This window comes from Apiospora marii (genome assembly GCF_038362585.1).
Source record: "Apiospora marii strain CBS 49790 chromosome Unknown utg000002l_segment0_segment0, whole genome shotgun sequence".
Classification (NCBI taxonomy): domain Eukaryota; kingdom Fungi; phylum Ascomycota; class Sordariomycetes; order Amphisphaeriales; family Apiosporaceae; genus Apiospora; species Apiospora marii.
The window spans coordinates 3266053-3284045 of record NW_027117373.1 but is presented as its reverse complement, the minus strand read 5'-3'; the positions used below and the strand labels follow the sequence as shown (position 1 = coordinate 3284045).

Sequence of the window (17993 nt, the reverse complement as noted above, 5' to 3'; positions counted from 1 at the left end):
AAGAGGGAGGGAAAGGAGGGACCCGCCAGCAGCTGCCACCGCGACTTCCCTAGTCGGGCAGAAAGCAAACATAAACAAATCCGTTGCTGAGGGTCACAATTGTGCTGGCAAGGCAAGGCAGGAAGTGGGCAAAAGAAACAAACCCACCTTTGCATTGGCATCACAACATCTCCATCCCACGCCCATTTTCCACGACGACATACGATACGACGACGACAACGACGGCAACGACCACCACCGCCAAAAGATACCCACGTGGCGAAGGCGGATTCTTTTGCGCCTTTCTTTCTCTTTTGATTATTGCCTGGAGGTTCCTTTTATTTATACCCGTTTTGTCATTGCCCGCGCGCATCCGGCGCAAAGCTGTTGCCCAGAATGGACGCCATCAACTTTGATATCAACGATGCGCTCAAGCACTACATGAGCGATCCCGCCAGTGTGGCCACTCCCGAAGCCGACAGCGCCCTCGTCGACTGCGAGAACGACCCCGAGTCTCTCACCAACTCCGTCATCAACCCCGTCCTCAACTCCATAGTCGACGCCGTCGCCGAGAACCCCGATTTCATAACAAGAGCGGCCTATTTTGATTCGCTTCAATTCTTACTAAAGTGTGCACCCACCTCCTTTGCTCCCTCCTTCCCTAATATCCCCTTTGCTCGTGATGCTCCAGATCGCCGCAGTTCGAATCAACTACAAGGATCAACTTCTGAACTTTTCGTCCGCTCCAGATGCACGCAATTTCTGCCTACCCATGCCCTCAGCAAGATCTTCGATCTGATAATGAGTGGCTTGGCCGCCGAGGCCGACGCCATCAACCACGACCTCGAAAACCCCGACGAGCAGGAAATCATTGCGCACCACAAGAACCTCCTCGAAGTATACGGCTTCTTATTACAATGGGCCATTGCCTGCGTCGAGACGAAAGCTGCCGAGAAGTCATCCGCCGCCCCGGTCTCGCGTGCCCGGGGTAAGGGCGCAAAGGCCAAGGCGGCCGCTGGTAAAGACAAGGATGGAAACTGGGACAGCGCTGCCCAATTGCAAACAGCCCTCGACGTCATGTCTAAGGTACTGAAATTGAAGCTGGGCAAGATCTTCCTCACCACCAGCGAGCGCGATACTTTCATCGGCCTGTTGACCAGGCCGGTGTACATGATTCTCGAGAGTGAGCAGAGATGCAAGAACACGGCTATTCGAATGCATGGTTTCAAGGTGCTGTGCATTGCTGTCAAGCACCATGGCCATGGATATGGTATGTACTAACCTCGTATGTGCGTCCGAATGGCTCGTTTATTGACCGTAACACAGCTGCCCAGATCTCTATCGTTCAGAACTTGACGTACTTTGAGCATCTGTCGGAGCCCATGGCCGAATTCTTACATATTCTGGCTGAGCAATACGACTACCCTCAACTCGCCGACGAGAGTCTGCGGGAGTTGAGCAACAAGGAATTCAGCACCAACGACACCAGAGGACCCAAGTCTGTGTCCTCCTTTATTGTGAAGCTCTCAGAGCTAGCTCCTAGGCTAGTGATCAAGCAGATGACAATGCTTGCTAAACAGCTGGACAGCGAGGTGCGGCACATCATTCCTGGTGTACTTGATCTTAGCTAATTCTTTGCAGTCATACACGCTACGTTGCTCGTTGATCGAGGTATGTGGCAACATGATCGCATACCTTTCGCGGCAAGAAGAACGCGGGGACAACCACAAGTCCCAACTCAATGCTTTCTTTGATGTGCTAGAGGAGCGTTTCCTCGACATCAACCCCTATTCCAGATGCAGAGCAATTCAGGTTTACACGAGGCTGTGTGATCTTGATCAGAAGTTCCCCAAGCGCCGCCAAAAGGCTGCCGAGCTTGCAGCTCGTAGCTTGGAAGACAAGAGCAGTCACGTGCGGAGGAATGCGATCAAGCTTCTGGGTACATTGATCAAGACACACCCTTTTACAGTCTTGCACGGTGCACAGCTGTCCCGTAAAGATTGGCAAGAGCGACTGGATAAGGTCGATGCGGAACTGGACGCTCTTCAACCCCCTGTTGGTGAACCTGGTCTGGGTGATGGAAAGGGCGACACAACCAACGCAGCTCTTGTGGATGAACCCACCCAACTCGAGTCTCCCCAGAAGGCCAGGGAGCCCAACGAGCTGACGGAGGAGGAAAAGGAGGCTATTGTCCGCAAGGCACAGGAGGATGCCGCCACGTCTGAGGCGATCGAGAAGCTCACCCTGACCAAGCGGTATTACACTGATGCGCTCAAGTTCATCGAGGTGCTCCAAGAGTCCACACCAACCGTGTGCCAACTCTTGGGTTCCAAGAACAAGTCCGAGGTCATCGAGGCCATGGACTACCTTGAGATTGGAAATGCCTACAACATTGAAGACAACATGGTCGGCATCCGACGCATGTTGCGCCTTATCTGGACCAAGGGTAACAGCGACGAAGGCAAGGGCGTACAGACGCATCTGATTGATTGCTACAAGCGGCTCTTTTTTGAGGCCCCTGACAGCTTCAGTCAAAATGATGCGGCCATCTATATTGCCCGCAATATGATCAGTCTGACTTCTGGGACAACGCCTGCGGAATTGACCAGCTTGGAACAATTGCTGGCGACCATGATGAAAGGGGGTATGATTTCGGACGCGGTTATTCAGAAGCTATGGGAAGTCTATGGCTACCAGAAGCGAGAAATTTCCAGGTCTCAACGCCGCGGTGCCATCATCGTCCTGGGTATGCTCGCCTCCGCAAACCCCGAAATCGTTGTTGGTGAAATGGAAACCATGCTGCGAACCGGTCTTGGTGCCTACGGGCGAAGCGACCACCAGTTGGCCAAGTATACTTGCATCGCCCTGCGCAGGCTGAACCCTACCGGCCGTCAAGCCAAGGACTCGCCGGTCAAATTCAGCCGCTTGCCCACTGAGCACGCTGTCTTGGGCAAACTTGCAGCCATCACCGATGTACAAAGTGATCGCAAAGAGTGGTTCGGCGTTGCCGAACAGGCAATCAATGCCATATATGCCATCGCCAAGCACCCAGACACCCTTTGTGGCGAGATTATCAAGCACAAGACCAAGTCGGTATTCGCAGCGCAGCGCGCCGCCTCTTCATCGAGGCCTGAGTCTCGCGATATGGATGTAACCATGACTGGTGTTGTGCCCGACTCCCAAGGTCTCACTACGGCACTCAATGAGCCGACCCAGACTGTTAACAGGCCAACCCCTGAGCCACCTGCTGAGCCAAAACAAAAGGCAGCAATTGCCTTGTCCCAGCTGCTTTTCATAGTTGGCCATGTTGCCATCAAGCAAATTGTCCATCTGGAGATGTGCGAGCTTGACTTCAAGCGCCGGAAGCAAGAAAAGGAGAAGATGACGACGGCAGAGGCTGAGCCAGAAGCCGCAGCACCCAGAGGCAAGGGTCGGAAGTCCAAGACCCCTGCGCCCGAAGAGGGTGACGAGCTTGATCTTATTGGCGGTACGACGGAAGATGATTTCACCGAAGCCATGGCGCATATCCGAGAGCGGGAATTGCTCTTTGGCCCCCAGTCATTACTCGCCAACTTTGGACCCATGGTGGCCGAGATCTGCTCCCGAAGCGACATCTATAGGGACAAGGGCCTCCAGGCTGCCGCTACGCTTTGTCTTGCCAAGCTGATGTGCGTCAGCTCGGAATACTGCGAGGCCCACCTGCCGCTTCTGATCACCATCATGGAGCGCAGTCCTGATGCGACGGTCCGATCCAACGTGGTGATTGCACTAGGCGATATGGCCGTCTGCTTCAACCACCTCATTGATGAGAACACGGACTTCCTGTACCGAAGATTGGCTGATCCCGACCTGTCTGTCAAGCGTACGTGCTTGATGACACTGACATTCCTGATTCTCGCTGGTCAGGTCAAGGTCAAGGGCCAGCTGGGCGAGATGGCCAAGTGTCTCGAGGATACCGACAAACGGATTGCCGATTTGGCTCGCATGTTCTTCACCGAGCTCAGCACCAAGGACAACGCTGTCTACAACCACTTTGTGGATATGTTCAGTCTTCTGTCTGCCGGCAACTTGGAGGAGGAGAGTTTCAAGAGGGTTGTCAAGTTCTTGCTTGGTTTCGTCGAGAAGGTAAGTTACCCGAGATTCAGTTTCGCGCTCAGTATTGATCATCACGTTCGGCCGCTAATATTTCCTCCATAGGACAAACATGCCAGGCAGCTTGCTGACAAGTTGGCCGCCCGTCTGCCGCGATGCGACACGGAGCGGCAATGGAACGATGTGGCATTTGCTCTGGGCCAGGTGCAGCACAAGAACGAAGAGATTGCCAAGGTGGTCGGTGAAGGTTTCAAGCTGATGCCGGCGGCTGCATGAGAGACTAATCAATTGGTACGATGAATCAATTGCCAAACGGAGTTTTTTAACGAAGAAACGACCTATTCGCATGTACATTGAGAGGATGTATGTGGTTACTGTTGCTTTTGGTGTCTGGAGTTGCCTCTAAGTCGAGAGCGAGAGAGATATCAGGTGGTTACATGCTTATTCTAAATGACAATTCTGAAGTTTTCCATGCTTCTAGATCCTGTCCTACCATATGCCATCTGTGAAAATTCGGCATGTGACAGACTATCTAGCAGCGATATTGGAAACCGGGTATCTTCCAATCCGTCATGTCGTCGAACTCGTCTGCAATGCCCGCTGCGGCTTCGCCTGTCTCGCCGTCGACGGCGCCCCGGTAGAGTGAGTACTCGGTGACACCGCCGCGCGTCTCGATGGCGTCAATGACCTCGGCCATCTCGCTGTCCTGCTTAGCCCAGTTGCGGCGGCGCAGGTACGCCCGCAGCGCCACCGCGAGGATCACGATCAGGAGGTTGCAGGCCACGACGGTGTGGACGGCCGTGTGGTACGACGTCTCTTTGTTCGTGCGCCTCTCCTCGTTGCTGGACGGCGGGGCGGGGAACAGCTCGTCGTAGGCGTTGTCGGTGAAGAGGCGGGGGCTGACGAGGTTGCCGGCGCAGTAGGCGGCGAGGGCCAGAGCTTGCGTAGTAGTCTTCTTGGCCAGGCCCCGGACGTTGACTTGGATCAGGGACAGGAGCAGCGGCATGACGGCGGGGGCCGTGCAGAGCAGCATCGAGGCGAGGATCTGGTGGGTGGGCGAGGGCGGCCAGGTGTCGTCGTCGAGGAGGCTGTTGCCGCTGGCGTTGTCGGAGGGGTAGTGGAGCTGCTTGGCGATGCAGGCGCTGCCGATGAGGGGGGGCAATGCGGCCAGGGAGATCAGGGTGCAGCTGAGGGAGCGGAAGCGGCTAGCGAGCCAGCCCGAGCCGATCATGGCCGCCATGGTGATGAGCATGTACGTGATCTGGAGGGGCATGGGCATCGTGGTCGGCGCCGACGATCCTTCGTCCCCGGAGCCGGAGCCGGAGCCGTCGGAGCTCAAGCCAGGGCCCAGAAGAACCAGGTCCGCGAGGCCCCTCATGCTGGCCAGGGGCACCTGGCAGAGTAGACACATGGCGGCGATGAGCCAGGACTGGGGGTCGCGGAGGCAGTCGCGGGCCTGGCGCCACTTCCAGTCCGGTACGGGGCGGGGGCGAGCGTGGCTGCTGCGCGCCCAGAGCTGCCTGCTCGTGGTCTCGGCGGCCGCGACACGGTCCAGGTCCCACTGGCGCTCCGTAGCGGACCCCGGAAACGCCCCGTTCGAGCCTTCGGACGAGAGGGCGGGATCCAGCAGACGGTAGAGGATGACGAAGCCCCAGAGGAACGTCGCGGCGCCCAGGAGCACGAAGATCCAGCGCCAGGGGTTCCACGCCGGCAGGATGCCGACGAAGAAGCCGAAGCCGAAGTCTCCGCCTGCGAGTTCGCTGCTGCCGTTCCCGTCCTCTACATCGTTGCCGATGCCATGCAGAAGAACCAGGATGTGGCCCAACACCGTCGCCAACACATCGCCGGCCGCGCCGCCGGCAAACCAGATGCCCGTATGCAGAGGCACCTCGTCGCGCGCGTACCACGTCGATGTGGCAAGCATGAGCGCCGGGATGACGGTGGCCTCGGCGGCGCCCAGCAGGAAACGGGCCGCGGCCAGGCCCGCGTAGCTGGTCGTGAGCGCCGCTGCGGCGACGGCGGCTCCCCAGGCCAGGGTGTCGAGACCGAGGTAGCGCGCGATGCCGAAGCTGATGCCCTCGTCATCCTCGTCGGCGCCACTGTCCCCACCGCCGTTGCCGTTTCTGCTGCCGCCTCCACCTGCCCCCTTTTTGTTATTGGGCGATTCCGAGTCCCACGAGTAGACGGAGGCCAACGAGGAGGAGTCGGACGAGGTCGAGATGATGGAGGACGAGTCGGAGGCCGAGGAAAGGAAGAAAAGCGATAGGGATTCGGACGACCCCGTCGAGTACATGGAGGTGTAGAAGGACGACGAGTTGGACGCGGAGCGACCTCTCTTTCCGTTAGTCGCGGCCGGTCCGCCCGTGCTCCGGGTCGAGAGGAAGAAGCACGTCGGGTACGCCCACAAGAGGTAGCCGAGGTAGAACCACGCGTAGAGGCCGCGGTAGTCGGATCCTTGCAGGTGGGCATCCTCAGACAGGCCGCCCAGGAAGACGGCGCTGGCCAGGGCGGCCGCGTCGGTCGAGGCGAGCATCTGGGTCAGGAAGAGGAGGGGCATTAGGCGCCGGTCGATCTTGCGGATCACGGCGTCCTCGTCGACGACGACGGGGGGCTGAGGGGCGCGCCGCGGGTGCGTTGGCAGGATCAGCGGCCGCAGGGGGGCGACTACTAGGTCATGGTGGCGGTGGTGATGATAGCCGCCGATGCTGTGGCGCCGGGAAGGGTTGTGTGCTTGGGGTTCGCCGTCGAAGTGGAAGTATTTCTGATCCGGTGCTGGCATCGTGAAATAGCCTTCTGTCGCCCCTTGCGGCTGCGTGATGGTGGCATTTGTGCTGGAGGACTCACGTGTGAGAAGGGGCTTGATGACACCACCATCTTCCTCGTCGGCAGCCGGGTGGAGGACCATGACGCCGCCTTTTTGCCGTGCTACTCTGGACGGCACCTCGCCAGGGTCAAAGGGGGAGAGAATATATCACAGTCTGAAGTGCGACAAACTGCACAAGTGAATTCAAGATTTCGTTATCCCTCCGTGCTCTCTCTTGCGAAAGAGGCCAGCCAAGAAGAAAAAAAAGCGCGTGTCTCCTATACGCTGTTTACTTTACATGCAGAGGTTGGGGGATGGGGGGATGGGTTCTTGATGAAGAAGAGGCGAGCGTCGTCGTCGTTGGAAATGCCAATGTCGCTTTGTCTGTACGCTTGTCAGTCAAGTGCTGCAGCGGAAAAGTCTAAAGCATAGCGAGTTCTTGTCTTTATACGGCTAAAGTCGCCAGATCCCCAACGCCCCGCCGTCCGAAGTCGTCGGCTAGCTCCTCGAGATCAGACCGCAGCGTCACTTGCGACGCTTGGCTAGCCTTACTCGGATCTCCTACGCTGCTTGGCGAAAAGCTATTCCAGTCAGGCGTCGGGGGGGGGCCTGAGAATCTGAGGAGATCCAAGCCCCAAAGGCAATGTGGGCCGTCTGAAGGACCCCGAGCCACGGCACCTATCACGCCTCCATCCCGATGACTGGTCTGATTTCAGATCGGGGCGCTGGGGCACGGATGACGTTCCGCCCGAACGAACATGTCTCGGGGCTCCTGGTTGGGGGCAGCCAGCTGGCATATTGGACGAATACGACGCAGCAGATGCTGTGGCAGTCAGCTCGAGTGACGCACGCCAGAGGCTGGGGCGAGGGGCATTACCATTAATAGCTCTATATATACACTCTCCCATTGCGTATCATGTCATCTTGGGCGGTATCATCATCTAGAATGGTGCTGCAATCGAGGCCCGCAGCCCACGTTCCCCCCTGCTTTAGCTCCCCCCGCATTATAAGTAGACGACCAGACTAGCCGCCATCAGAACGAGCCAGATCAAGGTGCCCGGCAGGTCCCTCTGAGGGGCGGCCTTGCCGGGGAGAACCCGCCTTTTGATGAGCTTATTCCCCAGCAGGGCCAGACCCTGCTCGAACTCCATGGGCGTCTCGGCATCCCAGTCGGCACCATAATATCCCGGCGCCGCTTCGGTGCCGGTAAAGGCCAAGAACATGAGATCGCTGGTGTCCAGCCGTTGCTGTGTCTCGACGGCCTGCTCGCCGTAGCACATCTTGGCCATGGCCACCGAGAGCTGGCCCACGAGCGGCCGGGGCACCGTATCGTTGTTGGTGTCGGCCCACAAGCCATAGAACTATGCAAGAATGAGGGAGATACGTTAAAAAGACGGTGCGAGAAACAATATGCCGCCTACAGGGTTGGATATGCCTTGCCCTTACCATTTTTCCATTGCACAATACCGCCACGAGGCTCAACGGCTCAACCACATGGCGTTGCGGGTCAAATTCCACCGAGTCGCCTCCACTGGGCTGACTTGGTTGGAAACTCCCCAAGGCGACATAAGGATGGAAATAGGAGCTCAGATCTTTGACCGGAATGTGACTGGGTTTCATCAGATGCTGGAATGACGTGCCCTTGGCTGGCCCATCGTAAAGGCGGTCGCAGAGACCTGTATCTTCTGGTCCGCCCCGCGTTCCGCCGCAGTCAATCGTTAGAGTAGAAGATCGGTTTGCTTCTGACGATGGCGCCGAGCTGGCGGCGTACAGAAAACTGCCGGCGGCATTGAGATAGTCGCCACAATAATACCAAGCTAGAGTCTTGATGTTAGCCGTGTGTTTGCTGACAAAGCCAGAAATGCGTTGTTGATACTCTGAGGGCCATCCAAAGAGGTACGGAGACCTGAGGCCAGCAGTTTGTTGCATCGACTGCCCCCTCTTATGTGGTCTTGGAATTCCTTGACTTTGAGGGGGATTTCTCTGGATGTACATGTTGACACGAGAGCGGCAGCGATGACTGTGGAGCGCAAGAGTCGCATGATGTCAGACTGGTAGGAGACGAGTGTTCGGACGTAGTCGTATGGTCAAGGAGATTCCAGGTCGGATACTAGGAAGTGCACGTTGGGAATCATCAGGGTCCACGTTGGTAGGCGTCCAGGATTGGCCTTGAGAACATTTCGGCTCGGCTAGCCCTAACAAGTAGGGGTAACCTGTGATATGTCTCAAACCTTGTTGGACTGCCATTTTTGGCACGCCAGATGGCTTCCACTCGGCTCATGCACTTTATCCATGTCATTTTTTTTGAATGTTATGTACCCTTGATAAGCTTGAACCAAGATACACCAGCTATCGTAAAGTTGTTACATGATCAAATGGTCGCTGAGAGACCCCCTCACGTACACGCATCCTCTCTGGGGTTTGTTGGATGCGTCGCCCACGCCCTGCGCTGTGGTATTTCTGCTGTGGGGGAATCGCCATGTCGCTCAATTATTCGCAACCGCTGTATATCCTAACATGTGCTTGTTGCATGAACTGGACGAACCGTCGAAATTGCGGCGACACCAAATCCTACGTGATCTTTAGTAGTAGCCGTGGCTTGGGAAGGCAGGAACCTGCTCACCGATTATGGGTTAGTATGCGCAAGGGCTGCAATACACAAAGTCATTGTGTGAATAATGCAGCCCACCAAAGTCGCTCGTAGGTATATTGTAAGACGTGACAGACATTCGGACCGAATAGCCTCGCGTCGATATTGCTTGCCATGGTCAAGAGTTCGAGAACTGAGAGAAGACTTGATCGATGTTCAAAAGCCGTTTTCCCTTGGGCGCGGGCACGGGTTCAGATACAGAACTGATCGGTCGCTTAAACACTTTGCTGGCCCCGTTTGGTTTAGGCCGTCGCCCGTTGTATACATAAGTGTAACATGTTTCGTATCTCGAGGTTGGGGTTGCCTCTCGGAATCCTACCCCGTCCACAACACCAAGATGCATCACAGCATATGGATCCCTGATTTTCTTGAACTCAGCCTCAATGGGTTGGTCGGGGTCTTCAGGTTTGTCTCGGGTCCACAGGCATCGATATCTCCCATCGAGTTTCCGAGAATTCCAGTCCGTGTACCTTCCGGCCACGTTATAGACCTGAAGCAGAGGAAAGGCGAGAACATGCTCTAGAGACCGAAAAGTCGTGAAGCCGTTCCCCCAGATTCTCAAAGTCCGCAGGGACGGGAAGGGACGACGCAGCAGTGACCATTCCCTGGCGAGGCGATCGTCCACGCGGGGGAATCCGCACAAGTCGGGATCAAGCTCCGGAGACATGATGGAGAGGGTGCAAAGGTTTTCCAACCCTGCCAGAGCCAACATTTCGTTCTTGCCGAACGAGGCTCCGTGGCTTATTGTGAGCCGTACAAGGAAGGTGACTTCCGGTGATTTCAGCGGGTTTGATCTCAGCGGGTCCAAGAAGACGGACAGAGGAGTCCTGGAGTCGCCAATGGACACTCGGTAGAAGCGAAAGACTCCGTCAAAGCCAAAGGGTTTGTCTTTCTTTCTGGGGTGCTCGTGGCCTGCCAAGGTGTCGAGGAAGGTCTTCCAGCCATGGAAATTGAGCAGGCGGCCTTCGTCATAGCAATGGTCCAAGATGCGCCACCTGAGCAGTTCCGGGCAACATTTCAAGTCTTGTGCAGAGATGAGGTTCAAGTTGTCGCCGATGACGGTCATCGTCATGTCCATCAACGACCGAGCTCCCTTGGATCCGCTGGGTGGCCTGCGTGCGGGATTGATAGGTCTCATGTGCCATTTGTCATGTGGCGTCCGGTGCTGGAACTGACGCTCGTAATAGACCAGTCCGGTGTCGGGGTCCAGATGCCTCTTGTCCATGGCGACAGTGAGACGTGACAGATACGAATAAAGGAATAAATGGCAGGTAGGCAGTGGTTGGGCGGCATACCTATGTAGAGATATCTGTCTGTGTGATGGTGGGCTGATTGATTGCCTCTTGCTCCCATGTTGAACCTTGAGCCTGGAACCAGGTGAGGTGAGCACCCAATTAAGGTACTGTGGGGGATGCATCAGAGCACAGCTGAGCACCTGGCAGCTTCCCAGGCACCCCCAGGCGCCCCACCCGACATTTCGACCTTTCTTATTCTTCCCGCCTCAGCTTCACCGCATGCCGGTGGCCACATTGACGCATGGTGCGCCTTCTCCTTCCGCCTCCTATGCGGCGGAAGGTCGCTTGAGCAAGCTTGGCTCTGGTGGTAACACCCGGGCATGGGCATGGGTATGGGCACGGGGCATAACGGACGGCACCTCGCGAGGAATGACCAACAAACACTACAATGAATATGGACTGCATTCTCGATGCGAAGCAAATATGAATCGAACATCAACCAACATCCAGCGCCCAGTGGCAACAAAGAACAATTGGCAGATAGATCAACACTGACAGTAATTGGATCGCCCTCTTTACCAGGAAGAAACATTTTCGCTCAATCTCGGACAAAATCCCAGTCTCGTATCGAATTCAAAGATGGTCATGTTCATCAGGAGCTTGCCATTAGAACTTTTACTAAAGGTAGCCGCTTGCCTGTCTACCGCAGACTTCACGGCTTTGCGTCTTGTATGCAAGGACTTGGACGCCCTCCTCTTCCCGACTTTTGCCCGGCAATACTTTGCTAAACGGCAGTTCAGTATGCTCACCCGGTTCTCTCTCCTTCTCTCAAACACACTCTGAAAGCCTTGTGGTTGACCGTCCCTACCTACAGTGCGCAGCCATTTCAGCTTGCAGGCCTTGGTCGACATTTCAACATCAAGGCTAGCGCAATACTTACAGCATGTCATAATCGGTTGCGACTACCTTGGCTACGAGTATATCGGGTCTGAGCACTTCTGGCTAACTTGCCAGGCCGTTGAACCCAGGCCGCTTGAAGACTTCACCACTGACCAAACCATCTTCATGAGTACCGGACTAGACCGAGAAATGTTGACAAGGGCCTTCAGCAACCTACAACCTGATGTGGTAGGAGTGGGAGATCTCGCGAGCGATACCGGGCATCAACACGATCCCAATACCTCCTCGCAGAGTTATGGGTTCGAAAAACAGACCGGTCTCAAACTCACCACGGCAGGTATTCAAAGCCTGCGGGATCACGGCAGGTTTCAGACACAGTGCTTCAGGGTGGTGATCTATGCATTGGGGAAATCACGTGCGCGGCCGTCGCGGCTTGAGATTCTGATGGAACGGTCGGGAGTGGCCGGTTCGGCCTTTGTACTCCCGTCATTCATGGAACAGGTGGCATCTCCTGTTATTTCCAACCTGAAGGCACTTTTCGTCGATCTTAGTATGAAACCGGCAACTTTGCTTGGTCGCATTGGGTGCGGCATTGGCAATGGCTTGGACCCAGCAACAAGCCTTACTAGGTTTCTTGAACATGCCTCGAACCTGAGTGACCTTCGAATCAACTTGATAACCACGGAAACTGGAGGCATGCTGAATACATGTTGCCTCCGATGGCTAATAGACACAAGGGTGTGGGACAATCTGCGGTCGCTCGAGCTAGGGCGGGCAGACGTTTTTGTTGATGAACTATCCCATCTTCTAGGAAGTCTACCGCCACATCTCGAGCACCTAGTTCTCCGCCGTATTACGCTGCATAATACCAATTCTGAATCCAACTGCACTATCCATCGGATACCAGCCCATCATTGGGCCGCTGCCGTGGTCTCCTTATCACGGTGTAAGAGTATCGGCTCCTTAGAGCGTCTTCAGATACACTGCCCACGGCAATTCATCAGGGGTCATGCTGACCCCATCGTCTTCAGTGTACATGGCCCACGAAGTGATCACCTGGATTTATCTGGACATGACCTCGGGGTATGGCTAGCCAGATGGGCAGAGGAAGCACATCATAAGGGTGGTTGTTTGAGCCAGGAGTTTTCGGTGCCACTTGCCCCTGCGCCGGCTGGGTTCGCCATTCTCCCCTTTCAAATCGAGTCATGTGTGGAACGCAACGATGACTGACAATTGCACATGAATTTAGGCATATCAAGTATGTTGGATTATGACTTATTTAGGACATGCATGCTGATAGATGAAGCGGCATTAATATGTAGTTGTTGAGCAATGAGCCCAAGATTTGTAACTTTTATGTGACCAATCATCTTATTCGGCGGCAAGCAAAAGCAGCAGCAGCAGCTTCCCCTGCCGACGGCCGCCCGCTAACGGCCCGCAACCATCTTGGCAGGCGGCGCACGGGAACGGAAACGGAGGCGGCTACCGGTGCGGCTCGAGTGTCACTGGCACTCCACGCCTCACGCGACCAAAACCTGTCGTCCGATTCTGCCAAGGGGCTCACCTCTACTTGTAAAACCCAAGACGCCTTGGCTGGCTCCTTGGCGTCAATCTACCCGTACGGAAAGGGAAGCTTGTGTGTTCGTCTCGACGTTCCTTCTTCCTCCTCTGGCAGCGGCTATCGGCAGGTTAGCTTTGCCTGACGGGTGGGAAACTCGAATGCGTCAAACAGAATGGCATGCTGTTACGTTCGAAAACCTTGAGATATGCTTTTGCGCCAAAGCCCTCAGGGCCACACTACACTGCCCCAGCCCGCCTCTGCTCCCCCAAACAGTCTGTCTTCTGTCGTTACTACAGACGAGGCAGAAACTTTCAAGGGGCAGAGAAGGGGATCGATGATGATTGGCGAAAGAGAGAGCTGTGGTAGAAGCCTTCCTGATTTGCAATGTTTCGTAACATGCAGCGACAAGCTTCAGCCACAACCTTGGGTCGTTTTTGTTTCTGGGCGAGCACAATTCGAATACGCCGGAACGGCTGGGGCGACGGTCCAAACCCACAATCGTTTGCCTCTTGGTTTTTCGAGCCTTGCATTGTCATTCGTTCCTGGCTTGCGCTTCTATCCCTCTGTCCTGTCGGACGGCAGAGAAGGGTACCGGTCGACCAGCCGGCATTGGTCCTCGGCTGCTTGGCTGCTCCTTTTTCGGATTAGGAGAGATATAGAAATGGTCCACCGCCCACTTCATTGCTGGTTTCGGTTTCCCTTATTCTGTTGCTGTGGTTTCCGTGTGGTTTACGCCTCTGATTCTATTTGTCGTGGTAAAACCAATCGTATGCGTACTTCCTTACACATACTGCACTGTCTCCATCATCCGGGACCCAGAACACCATGGCTTGCCGGACTGGTAGAGCGGCAAAACTTGGAAAGCTAATACAAAAGGCTCTCGATCTAGACGTGGAAACACATCAGCATGAGGATATCATGGCCGGTGAGGAGCAAGGTGCAGCGCCGTTCGAACCATACCTCGAGGAAGAACCCACAATCGGCGGGTGGTTACGGGAGCACTTGCCCACAAGGCACGATATAGTACCATTCATCACCAGCTTCTTCCCGTTTACATCATGGATAGGACGGTATAACTCACGCTGGCTTCTAGCCGATGCTATTGCAGGTATGCGACACTCCCACGGTTGAGTTGGTCTTGGTTCTTCGCATTATGGCGGATCCCCTTGACTATGTAATGCAACTGACTAACCCTTGTTATCCCCCCAAGGCGTCACGTTGGGACTGGTGGTCATCCCGCAAGCCATGGCCTACGCCCTCCTCGCCGGCCTGAGCCCCGAGTACGGCCTGTACACCAGCTTCACGGGCGCGACGCTGTACTGGCTGTTCGGGACGTCCAAGGACGTGGCCATCGGGGCGACGGCGGTCGTGTCGCTGCTGGTGGGCAAGACGGTCAACGAGGTCCTGGAGCAGCAGCCCGATCAGCATTACACGCGGGAGCAGGTGGCCAGGACGCACGCCTTCCTCGCGGGCTGCGTGCTGCTGGTCTTCGGCCTGCTGCGCCTCGACTGGCTCATCGAGTTCATCCCGCACGTCGCCATTGCTGCCTTCATCACGGGCGCCGCCTTCACCATCTCGCTAAGCCAGGTCCCCGCGTTACTGGGCGTCCAGGCCGAAGTCAACTCCAAGAATGCCCCGTACCGGGTCTTCGTCGACACCTGTAGGGCGCTGCCGCACACGAACCTGGATGCCGCCATCGGGGTCTCGGGGTTGGTTCTTCTGGCGCTCATCAAGTGGTATTGCAACCGCATGGAAAAGCGGGATCTGAAGCGCGTGCGCATGTGGAACATGTTCTGCTCGCTGCGGCTGAGCGTGACCATCTTGCTCTTCACCTTTGTCAGTTTCCTGGTGCACCGCAAGGTGCCGTTCGAAGACTCCAAGTTCCGCATTCTTGGACAGTTGCCACGAGGTACGCATCATGCATCTGCCGGCGCCCCTGACCGACGACCACTAATCAAGTTCTCTTCAGGCTTCATCCACAACGGCCCGCCCAGCTTCCACCCAAAACTCATCATGGCGATCCTGCCTCAGCTGCCGCCCACCGTCATCATCCTGCTGATCGAGCACATTGCCATCGGCAAGTCGTTCGGGCGCATCAACGAATACACGGTGGTGCCGTCGCAAGAGCTGATCTCCATTGCCTTCACGAACCTGACGGGCCCCTTTGTGGGTGCCTACGCGTCGACGGGCTCCTTCAGCGGCACAGCCATCCTGTCCAAGGCGGGCGTGCGCACCCCCTTGGCCGGCGTCTTCAACGGCTTCGTGCTGGTCCTGGCCCTGTACGCCTTGACCTCAATCCTCTACTACATCCCGCTCGCGAGCCTGTCGGCCCTCATCATCCACGCCGTCTACAACCTCATCACGCCGCCCGCCGAGCTGATCCGCATGTGGCATACCGCGCCGCCCGACCTGGTGTTTTTCTTCGTCGGCGTCCTCGTCGCCATCTTTGACTCCCTTGAGGACGGCATATACGTCACCGTGGCGCTGTCGCTAGCACTGCTGCTGTTGAGGATTGCCAAGTCCTCAGGCCAGTTCTTGGGCCGTGTCACCGTATATCCCAATTATCATCATTCATTCGCTCAAGACAAGCCCAGCCACGATGCCGCCGAAAAACACAACAAACACCAGGCAGATGATCTCGCAGAAGCGGGGTCCCACGGCCTCATCATCTCCACGGAGCGACAACGGCCAGCATCGCCTTCCAAGACGGCAATGTCCCAGGTGCAACCTGTTCACCAGAGCGAAAATGATGAGGCCAGCGTATCAAGACTTCCGTTAGCACGTGACGCCTTTTTCCGTCTTGATCGAGGCGAGGCCATCAACCCCAGACTCGCCATCATCTCGCCGTACCCAGGGGTCTTCGCCTTCCGCTTCCCCAACGGATTCAATTACATCAACCAAGCGCAACTTATCGACACGTTGGCCAACCGAATCATGAGCCACACCCGCCGCACTACTGTGCCCGAGTATGCGCACCCAGGGGTAAGTTGCACCCTTCCCCAATTCTCCTACTTTGACGACAAATCCCCATTTTACTAACAACCCCCCTCTCCTTTCGCAGGATCGCCCTTGGAATGAACCCTCTTCTCCCAACAATAAATCAATACGGATGGGCCCAGCTTTTGACAGTAGCGGCAGTTCGCCCCGTTCATCCTCCACAGCGCCTACTTCGGAAGAGGAATTGCAACCCCTTCCGACCCTCCGCGCCGTCGTCCTCGACTGCGCCACCATCAATCACACCGACAGCGGCGCTATCGAGGGCCTAGCGGAGCTGCGCGCGCAGCTCGATCGCTGGGCCGCACCAAGCCTCGTAGAGTGGCACTTTGCCCATCTGCGCAACGGGTGGACGCGCAAGGCGTTCGCCGCCAACGGGTTCGGTTGCTGCAATCGCAGTGATGGCACTACCGCCAGACCCGGATTCAGTCTGGCAGCGCGTTACGAGAGCGAAGCGGGCGGCGTTGGGGGTGCTGTAACGACCCCGCCGGCGGGGCGGGTCAGTAATGACGAGGAGTCGTGTGGTTCGGAGACTGAGGTTGCCCCTGGGGATGGCGAGGATATCGAGGTTAAGTCACAGCCATCTGAGGCCGCAGGCTGTCCGCGTAATGAGGTACGGCGGCGGCTGGCCCCGGTAACGGCCATGGACAGGCCGTATTTCCACGCTGATCTCGCAGCAGCGGTGGAAGCCGCTACGAGACACGCCAGTGCCAGTGCTAGCCATAGCGGCTGCGTTGTAGGTTTCACGTTGAAGTAGATCTGATCATTGGAGGCTGAGACAGATGTTTCAGTCGTTCTCATCCTACCCCCGTCATGGCGAAAAGTGCCGTTATTCATTTGATATATTCAGCTTCCAAGAGGTAGTGAACAACGACTGAATTAGCCCCCCACAGAAGATCTTGAGTGCCAACGGAATACACCAATCCCGAAGCCGTCCTGAATATCAGTCTGAGTGACGACGGTCCAAGCTGTCGTGGCCATCAGCCAGACGATGAATCCGGCGCAGCCACGGAGGAAGAATATGAGGGTGTCGACGCTCTCCGTGAGCGTGATGTCCCAGCTGAGAAAAATGCTGCTTTGGCTTTGGGAGCAGTGGCTCAGCTTCTCACGTATCTTCGTGGGCACCTGCCGGTACAGATGGGAAAGCATGTCGGCGTGAGTCTGGTGCCCGAGGAAGTGCACTTGGAGGTTTGACCCGGTGGACGGCATCAGGTGACTCCCACAAGACTGCCCTGCCACAACCCGCCCGGATGGGACTGCCCTCTCGCTCTGCCGGATCTCCTGGACAGCCTGGTTCGAAGGAGGTCGCGTGGGAGTGCGGCCTCCTGTGGCGGAAACGCTTGCCGAGGGTTCATGATAAATTTGCGCGCTGTGGTTCGCGCAGGCATAGCCCACGAGTATCGTTTTCTTGGTGACAAAATGGCCAGGCCTATCAAAGGCGGCGCACCTGTCCACGGCATGCTGGTAGTAGAGGCACCTGCAGGCACTGTAAAGCTCGACAATTTGATAACACATGCCGACAAGGACGCGAGAAAGGCCACTGGGCTCCCTCTTCAGCACGAGGAGAAAATCGCGTAGATACTTGTCGAGGGCTCATGGTTACTTCGGCGGTAACACTGGCACCGCGGGTCGTGGTCAGAGTAGGCGGGCCTTAAATTATGTATATATGTGCTTGGGATATTATATCATGGTAAGTGCAATATCTGATCACTTGCCGAGGCTGTACTTTCCCATTGCATCTACCCCGCCACTCCACCGTTGCCCAGAAGGCCGAACGAA

The 17993-nt window shown here is 56.3% G+C and overlaps 6 protein-coding genes across 6 annotated transcripts; 2 read left to right on the top strand and 4 right to left on the bottom strand.

Moving 5' to 3' along the window:
* Positions 1-375: 375 nt before the first annotated feature.
* PG985_002697 (condensin complex subunit 1) lies at positions 376-4347 on the top strand (the record flags this gene model as incomplete). Its single annotated transcript, XM_066822466.1, has 4 exons — positions 376-1249; positions 1306-1571; positions 1621-4104; positions 4177-4347. The coding sequence occupies 4 exons, from the start codon at positions 376-378 to the stop codon at positions 4345-4347; spliced, it is 3795 nt and encodes a 1264-aa protein (XP_066689898.1).
* A 256-nt stretch (positions 4348-4603) lies between these two features.
* PG985_002696 (uncharacterized protein) lies at positions 4604-6976 on the bottom strand (the record flags this gene model as incomplete). The annotated part of the gene is made up of 1 exon (XM_066822465.1): positions 4604-6976. One exon carries the CDS (start codon positions 6974-6976, stop codon positions 4604-4606), a length of 2373 nt encoding a protein of 790 aa, XP_066689897.1.
* A 902-nt stretch (positions 6977-7878) lies between these two features.
* Positions 7879-8869, bottom strand: PG985_002695 (chitosanase; the record flags this gene model as incomplete). Its single annotated transcript, XM_066822464.1, has 2 exons — positions 7879-8235; positions 8321-8869. 2 exons carry the CDS (start codon positions 8867-8869, stop codon positions 7879-7881), a joined length of 906 nt encoding a protein of 301 aa, XP_066689896.1.
* Positions 8870-9642: 773 nt separating this feature from the next.
* Positions 9643-10749, bottom strand: PG985_002694 (uncharacterized protein; the record flags this gene model as incomplete). Its single annotated transcript, XM_066822463.1, has 1 exon — positions 9643-10749. The coding sequence occupies one exon, from the start codon at positions 10747-10749 to the stop codon at positions 9643-9645; it is 1107 nt and encodes a 368-aa protein (XP_066689895.1).
* Positions 10750-14045: 3296 nt separating this feature from the next.
* On the top strand, positions 14046-16971 carry PG985_002693 (sulfate permease 2; the record flags this gene model as incomplete). Its single annotated transcript, XM_066822462.1, has 3 exons — positions 14046-14328; positions 14431-16202; positions 16282-16971. The coding sequence occupies 3 exons, from the start codon at positions 14046-14048 to the stop codon at positions 16969-16971; spliced, it is 2745 nt and encodes a 914-aa protein (XP_066689894.1).
* A 122-nt stretch (positions 16972-17093) lies between these two features.
* On the bottom strand, positions 17094-17729 carry PG985_002692 (uncharacterized protein; the record flags this gene model as incomplete). Its single annotated transcript, XM_066822461.1, has 1 exon — positions 17094-17729. The coding sequence occupies one exon, from the start codon at positions 17727-17729 to the stop codon at positions 17094-17096; it is 636 nt and encodes a 211-aa protein (XP_066689893.1).
* Between the last annotated feature and the right edge of the window lie 264 nt (positions 17730-17993).